Source organism: Microcaecilia unicolor, chromosome 3, assembly GCF_901765095.1.
Source record: "Microcaecilia unicolor chromosome 3, aMicUni1.1, whole genome shotgun sequence".
Taxonomy (NCBI): domain Eukaryota; kingdom Metazoa; phylum Chordata; class Amphibia; order Gymnophiona; family Siphonopidae; genus Microcaecilia; species Microcaecilia unicolor.
Genome location: NC_044033.1, coordinates 492,753,553 through 492,767,938, shown reverse-complemented (window position 1 = coordinate 492,767,938; position 14,386 = coordinate 492,753,553). Strand labels below are relative to the sequence as shown.

The 14,386-nt window shown below is 42.5% G+C and overlaps 1 protein-coding gene across 2 annotated transcripts in view; it reads right to left on the bottom strand.

Moving 5' to 3' along the window:
* Positions 1-14,386, bottom strand: part of FBXL4 (F-box and leucine rich repeat protein 4) — an 83,895-nt gene that overhangs the window by 30,441 nt on the left and 39,068 nt on the right. For both annotated transcript variants that reach the window (XM_030199081.1, XM_030199082.1), the window contains exon 4: positions 2,668-2,912. In XM_030199081.1, the coding sequence (XP_030054941.1) occupies positions 2,668-2,912 (245 nt within the window). The remainder of the gene's footprint in view (positions 1-2,667; positions 2,913-14,386) is intronic.

Below are 14,386 nucleotides of genomic sequence, written 5' to 3'. Positions count from 1 at the left end.
CTTTCAGAAAATCTTTGTCCTCATCAGAGACTCCTGATAAAATTAAAAAGTCATGGGATAGGAGGCAATGTTCTGTTGTAGATTAGGAACTGGTTAAAACTCAAAGTAGGGTTAAATGGCCAGTTCTTTCAAAGGGGAAAGGTGAATAATAGAGTGTTACAAGGATCTGTCCAGGCAGTAGTATTTTTTTAAACATATTTATAAATTATCTGGAAATGGAAACAAGTGATCAGATTTGCAGATGACAAAAAATACTATTCAAAGTTGTTAAATTACATGCAGATTGCATGAAATTTCAGGAGGACCTTGAGAGGCTGAAAGACTGGGCATCCAAATGGCAGATGAAATGTAATGTGGATACGTGCAAAGTGGAGCACATTGAAAAGAATAACCCAAATTATAACTACATGATGTTAGGTTCCACATTAGAAGACACCACCGAGGAAAAAGATTTAGGTGTCATTGTGAACAATAAGTTGAAATCTGCTCAGTGTGTGGTGACTGCTAAAAAAGCAAATGTCACTCCACGGCGAGACCACATTTACGGTATCGTGTGCAATTCTGGTCACTCTATCTCAAAAAAGATGTAATGGAACTGGAAAATGTACAAAGGAGGACAACCAAAATGATTAAGGGTATGGAATAACTTATGAGAAAACTAGTAAAAGAGGCCCGTTTCAGAGCAAATGAAACGGGCGTAAGCAAGGTTTTCGTCGCCACCCCCCTCCCTCCCTGGCCAACCCCTTCGTTGTTCTGCCATTGCTCCGCCCCCAACGTCATGACGTTTGACGCGAGGGCGGGACCCGGAGCGATTTCCACCCCGCCTCCCTCCCTCCCTGCCAACCCCTTTCGTTGTTCTGCCATTGCTCCGCCCTCGAGGGCGGGGCCCAGAGCGATTTTGGTGGCTTCACCACCACGAACCTTCGAACCTTTTTGAAGGAAGTCAGAGCTTGGCTTCACTGACGTCAGTGTCCTCAGAACGTTGAGGGTGAGTTTTATTATAGCAGATGAGGTTAGAGCTCTTCAGCTTTGAGGAGAGCGAGCTGAGGAGAGATATGATAGAGGTATACAAAATCCTGGATGGAGTGGAATGGGTAAATGAGAACTCATGTGTTTACTCTTTCAAAAAGTACAAAGACAAGGGGACACTTTATGTAGTTATAGAGTAGCACATTTAAAACTAGGAGAAATTTTTTTTTTTTTATTCAACCTATAATTAAGCTCTGGAACTCATTCCTGGAGGAAGTAGTAAAAGCAGTTGGGCTTAAAAAAGGTTTGGATAAATTCCTGGAGATAAAGTCCGTAAGTTATTATTAAGGTAAATCTGAGGAAAGCCACTGCTTATCCCTGAGGCTAAGTAGCACAGTATCTTACCACTTTTTGGGACTCTCAGCTATTTGTGACCTGTGCTGGTGACTGTTGGAAACAGGATACTGGGATAGATGGATCTTTGATCTGACCCAGAACAGCAACTCTTATGTTCCTCTTCTTCCACAGTGCTTGTATTCTGATTAGTTACGCGTTGAACCCAAATAATTAGATAACTGAAAAGTGTGTTGAAGATCTAGATCTTTTTACCACATTGTGGACATTGATGGAATCCTGTCTTAGTCTGTACTGTGTTCCACAAGAAGGATAAAAGTCCAAACAAGAAGACAACAAAGGACAGTGCCAGTAGACTAAAAAAATAAAACACGTGAAAATATGGGATCTTCAAAAAAAACTTTTGTGTCAAGACATTTGTGTTTCAAAATTTAAATTAAATTTGTGATGTTTTCTTAGTACATCTTTTGAATCTATATTAAAACATGTAAATATATGTTAATTTTAAAACTGTAAATGAATATTATTATTATTATGTTTACAATTTTATAGACCCCTGAAGAAGGCTGTTCTAGCCGAAACACGGACCTTGTTGGGTCTGAATAAAGGGTTCTTTCGGAGCATCTTACCCTTGTGTGGTTGACTGATCATTTGATTTTGGGTCCTTTCCACCCTTTTACTGTTGTGTTCCGTTCCTGTGGAGAGTGTGAACCCCATTTGTTTTTTATCTTTATTTTCATGTCCATTCAGCAGAGTAGCAAGAACAAAATTGTGGGCCTGAAGGAGACCACTATGCAGGGGAAGGGCTACTCACGCTAAGAACTCTACACTAGTTCTGGACTCTGGGAGAGCTGTTCCAGCGCGACATGTATGACGACATTATTCACTTGTGAGCCTTACTGGAGCGGAGGAGTACCTAATGGTTAATATAGTAGCCTGAGAACTTGGGGACCTGGGTTCAATTCTCACTGCAGCTCATTGTGACTGTGGGCAAGTCACTTAACCCTCCATTGCCCCAGGTACAAAATAAGTACCTTTAAATAATATGTAAACCGTTTTGATTGTAACCACAGAAAGGCGGTATATCAAATCTCATCCACTTTCCCTTGCTTGTTGATAAAGAGCATTAGTTTTACGATTTATAATTATTAGAAATTTTGAGGATACAAAAGTAAGAGCAAAGTGGATGGATCACTGACATGACTGTTGCATAGAGGAAAACAGGAAGAAACACTGCAATTTTCACAGTACTTCAGAAAAGGATCACCATGAAAAACAGGACTGCTACAGAAAATGAATAGTAGTTATACATACTGCACTAGAGCTGAACCAAACAGAACTGACCTGCTGAATCCTGAAACAGAGATGACACCTCTGTTCCCAGTCCAAGATAAATTCAGCCACTGGGTTAGTGTGCAGCGGGGCTGTAGGTATTCCAGAGAGGCGTCGTTCAACTTTGCCCAGTAAGGTTGTAAACTAAGGTGAATGTACTGCAGCGGGTCACAGCAATGTTGGTGCAGGCGTTTGCAAGTCTGCGCTAGCCTGCACATATCGGGTAAGGTGAGGTGGCTTATGATCAACTGGATCAGCTATATCAAAACAGAGAAATATGGGAGACGAGAATCACCAAACTCAGTAGCCAAGTTAAAGCCGTTAGTCAAAGTGGATATATTCCCGTTGTACTCCAGCAAATTACACATCTATCATTTCAAAAATTACAAATCAGGGTTGTGGCCCTCAACACTGCTATTAACAACAGTGCTGCCAAAAGCAGCTCCGTTCTTTTAAATAAGAAGTCTTGCTACTGCAAAAATTAGTAAATTCAAAAACATCCCCCAAAATAGTTATCTAAAGAGCTCTGACATTTTAAAGTGCCTCAGTCATTAAAAGATCTGTTTGAGCATGCCAAGCCTATACATCTAAGACCATGCCATCTTTTCTTAAGGCTGTGAAGGGCCCAAATCACAATTACGTTTAGGACTGGGATATTACCTTACTCCCCCACTCAGGAAAAATTGTAGGGCACTCACAGTATTGTTGCTCACCTGTAGCAGGTGTATTCCAAGGACAGAAAGATTATCAAGAACACAAATGGACGACATCATTGCCAGGACAAACACAGAGCTCAAAACTTGCAGTACAATTCAGAGCATGCAGAAGTTGCCTCAGTTAATTCCCTAGTTGAAAGAATAATTCATCCAGAGGTGCCAACATTTCAAAATAATTGAGTGTGACCCCTCCTTGCTCAATATTGGGGATGCTCAGCACCCATGGAGCAAATCCTATGGATAGAACTCTTGGGGAGGTAGAATGGATCATGTGGCTGATCAATCCTGATCTCTATGGAAAGAACCTGCAAGGTGAAAGTATGTGTTACCCAATAATTTCCTTTCCTCTATTTGGGACGTATCGTTCTCAAGAAAAATATCTAGGTGTTGTTGTGAATAATACGCCAAAATCTGCTCAGTGTGTGGTGGCAGCCAAACAAGCAAACAGGATGCTAGGAATTATTAGGAAAGGGATGGTGAATAAGACCAAAATACTATAATGCCTCTGTATCGCTCCATAGTGCGACCGCACCTTGAGTACTGCGTTCATTTCTGGTCGCCATATCTCAAAAAAGATATAGCAGAATTAGAAAAGGTTCAAAGAAGAGCGACCAAAATGATAAAGGGGATGAACTCCTCTTGTATGAGGAAAGGCTAAAGAGGTAAGGGCTCTTCAGCTTGGAAAAGAGACAGGTGAGGGGAGATATGATTGAGGTCTACAAAATCCTGAGTGGTGTAGAATGAGCAAAAATAAATAGATTTTTTACTCGTTCCACAAAGACTAAGGGATACTGAAGGAAGAAATGTTTTTTCACTCAACGGATAATTAAGCTCTGGAACTCATTGCAGGAAGATATGGTAACAGCGGTTAGCGTATCTGGGTTTAAAAAAAGTTTTGGACAAGTTCCTGGAGGAAAAGTCCATCGTCTGCTATTGAGACAGACATGGGGAAGCAACTGCTTGCCCTGGGATTGGTAAAATGGATGTTGCCACAATTTGGGTTTCTGACCTGGCTTGGCCACTGCTGGAAACAGGATACTGGGCTAGATGGATCACTGATCTGACCCAGTATGGCTACCCTTATGTTCTTATGTACTAATCTGCTGGTTCCCATAGGCAGTGCATCTCCTGCCAGCTGGAATCGCTGATCACATGGCTGGCCTGCCCAGAACTCTCTGGGTCCCAGTGGTCCGCCTGGGTTTCTGTTTGGTGGCTCTGCTGTTCTCCCTGTCTCTCTTTTTTTTGGTTGGTGCCCAAAATGGATCTTTTTTTCCCCCTCAATGGCAGGGAAGTCCCCCTCTCTTTTTCTTTCTGTGTGTCTGGGACTGGCCATTCCAGGTCTTAAGGCACAGCCTTATTTTATTTTATTTTTTTTAGAAGATCTAAGTGCACCAAGCGCTACAGGAGAGGTCCCTGTGGGGACCGAGCCTGTTTACCACCACCTTAGGTGTTAGCTGGGGCTGTGACCTGCTCTAGTAGTCTGATTAATTGACCAAGGGGAGGAGGGAAGCCACTACTCACTTGCCCTGTCCTTTTATCCCCACCTTCTTATTCCCTTATCCCTTAGTTGTGCTGTCTGTTTAGCTGTCTTATCTAGATTGTAAGCTCTTTGAGCAGGGACTGTCTTTTTGTGTTTGATGTACAGCGCGGTGTATGCCTTGTAGCGCTATAGAAGTGACAAGTAGTAGTAGTAGTAGTATGAGGTTTACAGTAAAGCTCATTTTGAAAGTTAAATGAAAACATTTTTTTTAATGAATCACTGCTTTGTGGGTTCACCAGGAAAATAGTTTTAATGATTGAAGTGGAGGTTTTTTTATGCCAGTGATCACCCGTTAAAACCTCACTGTAAACCTGATGATGGTGGGGTTCTGAGGCTTTTTCCTCCCGCATCACCATACTCTGTTGCAGCATATTTGCATAAGTGAGCTGGCAATTAAGATGAGTATTTTTTTTAACTGATATATTGGTCTCTTCTTGCCTCTATTGATTTTCTGTACAATCTTGGAGTGATGAAAGATTCTGTACTGACAATGAAACAGCGAGTTTCGACGATAATTCAACAGATTTTTTGTAAATTAAAGATGGTTAGAACAATTAAAGATTATGTGAGTGAGCCAAATTTTAGGAGGATAATACAAAGTATTGTTCGCCCATTGTTCAATTATTGCAATGGGCTGCTTATTGGAATTTCTAAAGGTTCCTTGAAAGCACTGAAGTAGCTCAGATGCCACAGCCAGAGTGATTACAGGAATTTCTTGTTTTCACATATTACACCAGTATTGGAAAAGTTGCATTGGCTTCCCACTGAACAGTAAACCAGAATTAAAATTATATTGCTTGTTTTTAAAGCTTTAACTAGTTGTGTTTCCGTGATTGTATCGTCTAGTTTGAAACGTTTCAGCCATCGAGAACAATGAGATCAGCGCAAAAACATTAGATAAGTACATAAGTAATGCCATACTGGGAAAAGACCAAGGGTCCATCGAGCCCAGCATCTTGTCCACGACAGCGGCCAATCCAGGCCAAGGGCACCTGGCAAGCTTCCCAAACGTACAAACATTCTATACATGTTATTCCTGGGATTTTGGATTTTTCCAAGTCCGTTTAGTAGCGGTTTATGGACTTGTCCTTTAGGAAACCGTCCAACCCCTTTTTAAACTCTGCTAAGCTAACCGCCTTTACCACGTCCTCCGGCAATGAATTCCAGAGTTTAATTACGCGTTGGGTGAAGAAACATTTTCTCCGATTTGTTTTAAATTTACTACACTGTAGTTTCATCGCATGCCCCCTAGTCCTAGTATTTTTGGAAAGCGTGAACAGACACTTCACATCCACCTGTTCCACTCCACTCATTATTTTATATACCTCTATCATGTCTCCCCTCAGCAGTCTCTTCTCCAAGCTGAAAAGCCCTAGCCTCCTTAGTCATCCCATCCCCGCTATCATTTTAGTCGCCCTTCGCTGCACCTTTTCCAATTCTACTATATCTTTCTTGAGTTGCGGCGACCAGAATTGAACATTCCTTCTTTTCGTTCATTTCGATTTTCAGTTTTCTATGTTGTTGGCCCTCGATTGTGCAATTTCCTACCTAATGAGCTGAGTCATTCAGAATCTAGCACAATTTAAAGAAGATTTGAAGACCTAACTTTTTCCTCAATCATACTGTGCGACGAAAGAGGCTAAATAAGAACTACATAATTTTGATATATTACCTGGCTAGATTTTTTATTTTTAGAGTAATTTATGTTCGTAAACTGTGAAGTGAGCTGTTGAAATTAGGCAAACTGGAAAATGGTTTTTTGGTGTTTTTTTTTTTTTATTGTGAATGTCTAACTATTGGTTTTGTTTGTTCATTGTTCTCCATTTACAATGCTAAGGTAATAATATTTATATTCTGTATTATTATTGCAATTCCGTCTGTTAAGACTAGTGTGGCTTAGATGATAAGGAAACACAATTTAAGCACAATAAACCTGAAAATGTAAACTACTACGACACTGTTGACAGATACAAATAAGGTGATTCTTGTTACCGTGGGTAAAAAAAAACAGCTCACTTTGAAGGATAATGTGGTCTAACGAAAGAAATGGAGTTGTCCTAGGAGAATTCTTACTTTGACTCCTAAGCCAACTGTCCATTTGGGATGGTCAGGGCTAGGGATTCTTTAAAGATAAGAGTTCACTCTTCCCAGAGGGAAGGAAGGAATCCTAGACATCACGTAACAATGAAACTCAAGCAGCGTGCTTCTCTGGTTCTCTGGGTTAGAGAGAAGGGAAGGTCGGAGAGTTTTAAAAGGAAAATAATATCTGGGTAGTTTTGCATGAAGGCCCATGCTATCACAGAAGATGCCAGTTGTGACTGAGCTGGTGGTCCCAAGGAGCAGGAGGGACATGCTGGACAAAAATGTCTACCTGACTTTCATCAATACTAGATACCCACATGACCAAAGAACTTCAGAGGTACTTTGACAGAAATGTCATGACAACCATAAAAAATATTCGCTTGTAAAAACTGGTGGTCAAAGTATCAAAAGATTTACAGTCTTGAGAGGAATTTCTTTTGCTCGCATCTCGGCATTGGCAATGCATATAGGCAAGAGTGAACAAGTGAGGAAAGCATGCAAAGCATAGAAGTCTCTCCAACATGTGTGTACGTGTGTGTACCTCTGACCTGGAGAAAAAAGGGGAAGGGGGTAGTTTGAAGACAGAGTTATCCAAACACCCTGCTAGTTTAGAAAGAATAAAACAAAACCAAGTATGATATATTAGATGTCATTTCCAACATATTTCAAAGGACAATGGATTTTACAGTTTAACCCACAAGATACCACTGTCCCACTGCAACATATATTAGTTCAATAGCAAAAAATAAGACAGCTGTACGGTTCAGTCAGTAGGTTTCATAGCATAATTTACAAAGAAAATTAAATACATATGATTACAAGGCAGCTCATCAGGGACTGGGGTATGGCAGGGAAAGAATGCAAAGTATCCTCATGGAAAGTGTGGTGTGGTGTGATACAGAGACGTAGCTAGGTGGGGCGCCAGGGGTGCGACTGCTCCCCCAAACAGACTGGGACGACACTGGCGCCTATTTTTCAGGCAGTCCGTTGCACCTACGCAGTGCGCAAACGCGCCTCTCCACTCCCCCTGACATCACAACCTGGCTACGCTTCTGGTGTGATATGGTGTAATGTGGGTGGATGTAAGTAAAAGACAAGGAGCATTGAGAAAAGAGGATACACGGTTTGAAAAGACCAATCCTTTACATCTACTATACCAAACTTGCTAAGCTGCACAAGCTGGAAGTGCTTTCCCATAGAAATTCATTTGGACATTTCGGGGGGGCAGGGGGGGAGGGCACTTATTTCTCTGGAACTCCCAGTATGATTTGAATTCCGTTACCGGTGGAGATGAAAACGGTAACGGAATTCAAGCATACGTGCGATAAACATAAAGGAATCCTGTTCAGAAGAAATGGATCCTCAGGAGCTTAGCCGAGATTGGATAACAGAGCCGGTAGTGGGAGGCAGGGCTGGTGGTTGAGAGGCGGGGATAGTGCTGGGCAGACTTATACGGTCTGTGCCAGAGCTGATGGTGGGAGGCGGGGATAGTGCTGGGCAGACTTGTACGGTCTGTGCCCTGAAAAAGACAGGTACAAATCAAGGTAAGGTATACACAAAAAAAGTGGCACATTTCTTGGGCAGACTGGATGGACCGTGCAGGTCTTTTTCTGCCGTCATCTACTATGTTACTATGAAAAGACCAATCCTTTACATCTACTATAGCAAATTTGCTATGCTGCACAAGCTGGAAGTGCTTTTCCCATAGAAATTCATTTGGACATTTCGGGGGGGGGGGGGGGGGGGCACTTATTTCTCTGGAACTCCCAGTATGATTTGGACCATCTTCTAAAGCTCATGTGTCTTTTTACCTGTGTTTCCTCCACATTAAATGTGGTCCCGTTCTATTACATTGTTGGAGAGGTATTTTTGGCCTCAGACAGACTTTTTCAACCACTCGTATAAATTTCTTTCCAACAAACACTGGGTTGGAAAATGAAAAAAAAAAAAATAATTTCAGTATCACTGTTCATGGCCAGTACAAAAGATCAACCCAACTTCAAGTAATTTAAGAACAGCTTGCATACAAGAACTGCAGGCTGGGACGATGATGCCGTTCTATAAATAAATAGCTACTATAGAAACCACAGCAGTGGTGAAAAAAAGACTGAAAGGAGCAGCTCGCAGAGTAAAAAACTTGCATCAGGCGTGGATGCTGTTTAAAAACACCATCCTGGAGGTTCAGGACAAATATATTCCACGTATTAGAAAAAAGGGAAAAAAGACTAAACGTCAGCCGGCGTGGCTAAACAGTAAGATAAAGGAAATCATTAGAGCCAAAAAACAATCCTTCAGAAAGTGGAGAAGAGAACCAACTGAAAGTAACAGGATAGATCATAAGGAATGCCAAGCCAAATGCAAAGCGGAGATAAGGAGGGCAAAAAAGGACTTTGAGAAGAAATTAGCGTTGGAAGCAAAAATACATAGTAAAAATTTTTTTAGATACATTAAAAGCAGGAAACCGGCCAAAGAGTCGGTTGGGCCGCTGGACGAAAATGGTGTTAAAGGGGCGATCAAGGAGGACAAAGCCGTAGCGGAGAAATTAAATGAATTCTTTGCTTCGGTCTTCACCGAGGAGGATTTGGGGGGGACACCGGTGCCGGAAAGAATATTTGAAGCGGGGGAGTCGGAGAAACTAAACAAATTCTCTGTAACCTTGGAGGATGTAATGGGTCAGTTCAGCAAGCTGAAGAGTAGTATATCACCGGGACCTGATGGTATTCATCCCAGAGTATTAATAGAACTAAAAAATGAACTTGCGGAGCTACTGTTAGAAATATGCAATCTGTCCCTAAAATCGAGTGTAGTACCGGAAGACTGGAGGGTAGCCAATGTTACTCCGATTTTTAAGAAGGGTTCCAGAGGAGATCCGGGAAATTATAGACCGGTGAGTCTGACGTCGGTGCCGGGCAAGATGGTGGAGGCTATTATTAAGAATAAAATTGCAGAGCATATACAAAAACATGGACTGATGAGACAAAGTCAGCACGGATTTAGTGAAGGGAAGTCTTGCCTCACCAATCTAATGCATTTTTTTGAGGGGGTAAGCAAACATGTGGACAATGGGGAGCCGGTTGATATTGTATATCTGGATTTTCAGAAGGCGTTTGACAAAGTGCCGCACGAAAGACTCCTGAAGAAATTGCAGAGTCATGGAATCGGAGGTAGGGTATTATTATGGATTAAGAACTGGTTGAAAGATAGGAAGCAGAGAGTAGGATTGCGTGGCCAGTATTCTCAGTGGAGGAGGGTAGTTAGTGGGGTCCCGCAGGGGTCTGTGCTGGGTCCGTTGCTTTTTAATGTATTTATAAATGACCTAGAGATGGGAATAACTAGTGAGGTAATTAAATTCGCCGATGACACAAAATTATTCAGGGTCGTCAAGTCGCAGGAGGAATATGAACGATTACAGGAGGACCTTGCGAGACTGGGAGAATGGGCGTGCAAGTGGCAGATGAAGTTCAATGTTGACAAGTGCAAAGTAATGCATGTGGGTAATAGGAACCCGAATTATAGCTACGTCTTGCAAGGTTCCGCGTTAGGAGTTACGGATCAAGAAAGGGATCTGGGTGTCGTCGTCGATGATACGCTGAAACCTTCTGCTCAGTGTGCTGCTGCGGCTAGGAAAGCGAATAGAATGTTGGGTGTTATTAGGAAGGGTATGGAGTCCAGGTGTGCGGATGTTATAATGCCGTTGTATCGCTCCATGGTGCGACCGCACCTGGAGTATTGTGTTCAGTACTGGTCTCCGTATCTCAAAAAAGATATAGTAGAATTGGAAAAGGTACAGCGAAGGGCGACGAAAATGATAGTGGGGATGGGATGACTTTCCTACGAAGAGAGGCTGAGAAGGCTAGGGCTTTTCAGCTTGGAGAAGAGACGGCTGAGGGGAGAAATGATAGAAGTGTATAAAATAATGAGTGGAATGGATCAGGTGGATGTGAAGCGACTGTTCACGCTATCCAAAAATAATAGGACTAGAGGGCATGAGTTGAAGCTACAGTGTGGTAAATTTAAAACGAATCGGAGAAAATTTTTCTTCACCCAATGTGTAATTAGACTCTGGAATTCGTTGCCGGAGAACGTGGTACGGGCGGTTAGCTTGACGGAGTTTAAAAAGGGGTTAGATAGATTCCTAAAGGACAAGTCCATAGACCGCTATTAAATGGACTTGGAAAAATTCCGCATTTTTAGGTATAACTTGTCTGGAATGTTTTTACGTTTGGGGAGCGTGCCAGGTGCCCTTGACCTGGATTGGCCACTGTCGGTGACAGGATGCTGGGCTAGATGGACCTTTGGTCTTTCCCAGTATGGCACTACTTATGTACTTATGTACTTATGTACTTATGTATGTTTGGTCTACTGATTCAGGCTGAAACATACACGAACAAGTATAACAGCTACGTTAATCAAAACTGAACATTTATGATACAAGAAATCTTAGATTTGGCATGAATAGAAAGAAAGATGTGATGACAGCAGTATCTAAAATTTGAAATGTCAATATACGTTTAGTCAGTACGTTTACACTAGGTAGTATGGGAGAAAAACACCCAAAAAGGACAAAAAGATCTTCTGCAAAACTTTTACAGTTTGAGTAATCGATTTGATTAATCTCCGTAGCTAGACTGTGCAGATAACATGGATATTTTAAAGACAAAACTACGCAGACACAAAATTTCAGCAGCAAGTTGGATGGATTGTTACAGAACAGACTTCAAAAACAATCTTTTTCTTTTTAGTCTATAAGCTATAGATGTAAGGAAAAAAAACACCATTTGGCATTATGCTTGTGCCTTATATTCACTACAAAATACTAAATTAGTCTGTTTGATAGGCCCAGGAAGCCTCTTTACAGACCCAATAACTTCTAAATGCGAGCTCACACTGATCAAAAGATCTATTATGTATGACAGAGCAGGGCCACCGAGAGGGGGGGGCAGGGGGGACAAAATTCCCCGGGCCCAGTGCCACAGTCCCCTCCACCCACCCCCCTCCGTCCACCACCAGGCAGGGCCCCCCTGAATTCAAATCATAGCGCCTCACCTCGACCTCGCTCCGTTTGAAAGAAGCGCAGCGGCGGCAGTCTGCAGATCGCCTCCCTTCAGGCCTTCCCTCCCTCTGTCCCGCCCTCATCTGGCGTAACTTGCGCGAGGGCGGGACACAGGGAGGTCGAAGTGAGGCGCTATAATTTGAATTCAGGGGGGCTCAGCCCGGTGGTGGATGGAGGGGGGCGGGTGGATGGGGGTAGCGATGACGACAACCTCAGGGGGGGCCGGCGGGAAGGGGGTCCCGGGGACAGCCTTGCCCCAGGCCCGGCCCAGTCTCTTGGCAGCCCTGTGACAGAGCAAGGGAATAGGCTGCAGAAAAATCCAATAAACTCCTACCAAAACTCTAAGGGCCCTGTTTACTAAGCCACACTGTAGGTGCACTAACTTTTTAGCGCAAGCTAATGCGAGAGACACCCATATATATTACCATGTGTGTCTTTAGTGTTAGCACGTGCTAATTTTTAGCGCATGCTAAAAAGTTAGAGCACCTACAGAGCAGCTTAGTAAACAGAGTCCTAAGTCAATTACAAAACAACATTTTGCTTTTTATCAGGTGTCCTCAAGTCTGATGCTGGGATAACAGGTGCTTTTAAGGAATCCCTACAAAGCAATGGAAATCAATATTGTTCTATGAAAAGAACATTTCGCAAGGATGATTAGCTTCTTCGGCTTGATATGGAATCTGTCTTTGCAAGAAAACTCTAACACAGGCTCACACACCCTGTGTAAATATATCGTGTAACCCCCTCACAGTGGTCAGCTTAATCAAAGATTATAAACGTGGAGAAAAAAAGCCTCAGACTTGCCGCCCAGCCAGTCCAACTCAGCAGACTATAAGGCTTGAGCTTGGCGTGCCATCATGTAGCTTCAAAAAAAACTCCATGATGGCACGCCGAGCTCAAGCCTTATAGTCTGCTGAGTTGGACTGGCTGGGCGGACAGTTTGAGGCTTTTTTTCTCCACGTTTATAATCTTTGATTAAGTTGACCACTGTGAGGGGGTTCCACGATATATTTACACAGGGTGTGTGAGCCTGTGTTAGGATTTTCATTTATTTTACAAAGCTTGAGTGTTACAATTTTGCAAGAAAACTGACGTTTGTTTTCCCTTTCTATAGCTGTAGCCATATCTTCTGCTAAAAAGAAACTACATAATTTCTCTTAGCTACATTTAGGAGCCCTTTTAATAAAGCTTAGCATATGCCAGCAAACATTACAAATGCTGTGCATCTGATTTTATACCTTCGGGTCACGTGGCATTTAGCGCACGTTAATGTGTCAAATCCATCAATAAACAAATTAGATTCTGAATGAACAACAAAGGTGTTTCAATAATCGATATTCTCACTCACCTTGGCATGACAAGAGCAGAGGTGCTTGGCATGCACTGACGTTTAACCAATAAAATGCACCTGCAGTCATGCACTGCCCAAGTACAGACTTGCACGTTCCGTCTCTGCCAGACGTACTACACTGCCCTGAACTTAGCACAAGGTTTACTGCCCGTGTTGCAAGGGTTTTATGCACAAAAACATATGCGTTAATCAGGAAGTAACACACTGCACTAATCTTAGTGGAATTAGAATGTAAAATGCATGCTAATAAGCTGCATATGGAATTGCTACCAATAAGGCAAACTGCACAAGTTTAGGGCATTTTCTACTTCCCAACTAGCACTACGTTTTTACATCATCCCAAGCCAAAGGGCTTCTGCCCTGGGGCCCCAAAAGCAAAAATATCCTGGAATCAAACAAACAAACAAAAACCCCAATCATACCTCTCCCCAGTCCCCAAATAATTTCCTAATCTGCGAAAGCATGCTCCTCCATCTTCAGCATCTGTGCCTGCCAGCCACCAATGTAAAACGGTGAGGCTTCAGTCAAGGTCATTCAACTCAAGGTAAGGTGTACACAAAAAGTAGAACATATGAGTTTATCTTGTTGGGCAGACTGGATGGACCTTGCAGATCTTTTTCTGCCGTCATCTACTATGTTACTATGTTCAGCTGAACTTGCACTATTTTGGAGGCAGGACACTTTCCCTGTATTATATAACTAATGGGGGTGGGACCATCAGGGAGCTTGTAAGGTCAGTAGGGGAAGTGCGGGCTTGGAGAACCTCTGGTCCCAGGAAATACTTGCTCAGGAGTCCCTAGCTTGGATGTTTCAGGGCACTTGGGACTGGACCAGAGAGCTTCTGGTGTTAAAATGGAAGATAAAAGTTTAATTTTTTTTTTTTTACTTGAGTAACAAAAAAAATCTGTATCATAAATAGAAACATGATGACAGGTAATCCAGTTTGCCTAACCTCAGTAACTACTATCTCCTCCTTTCCCTAAGAGATC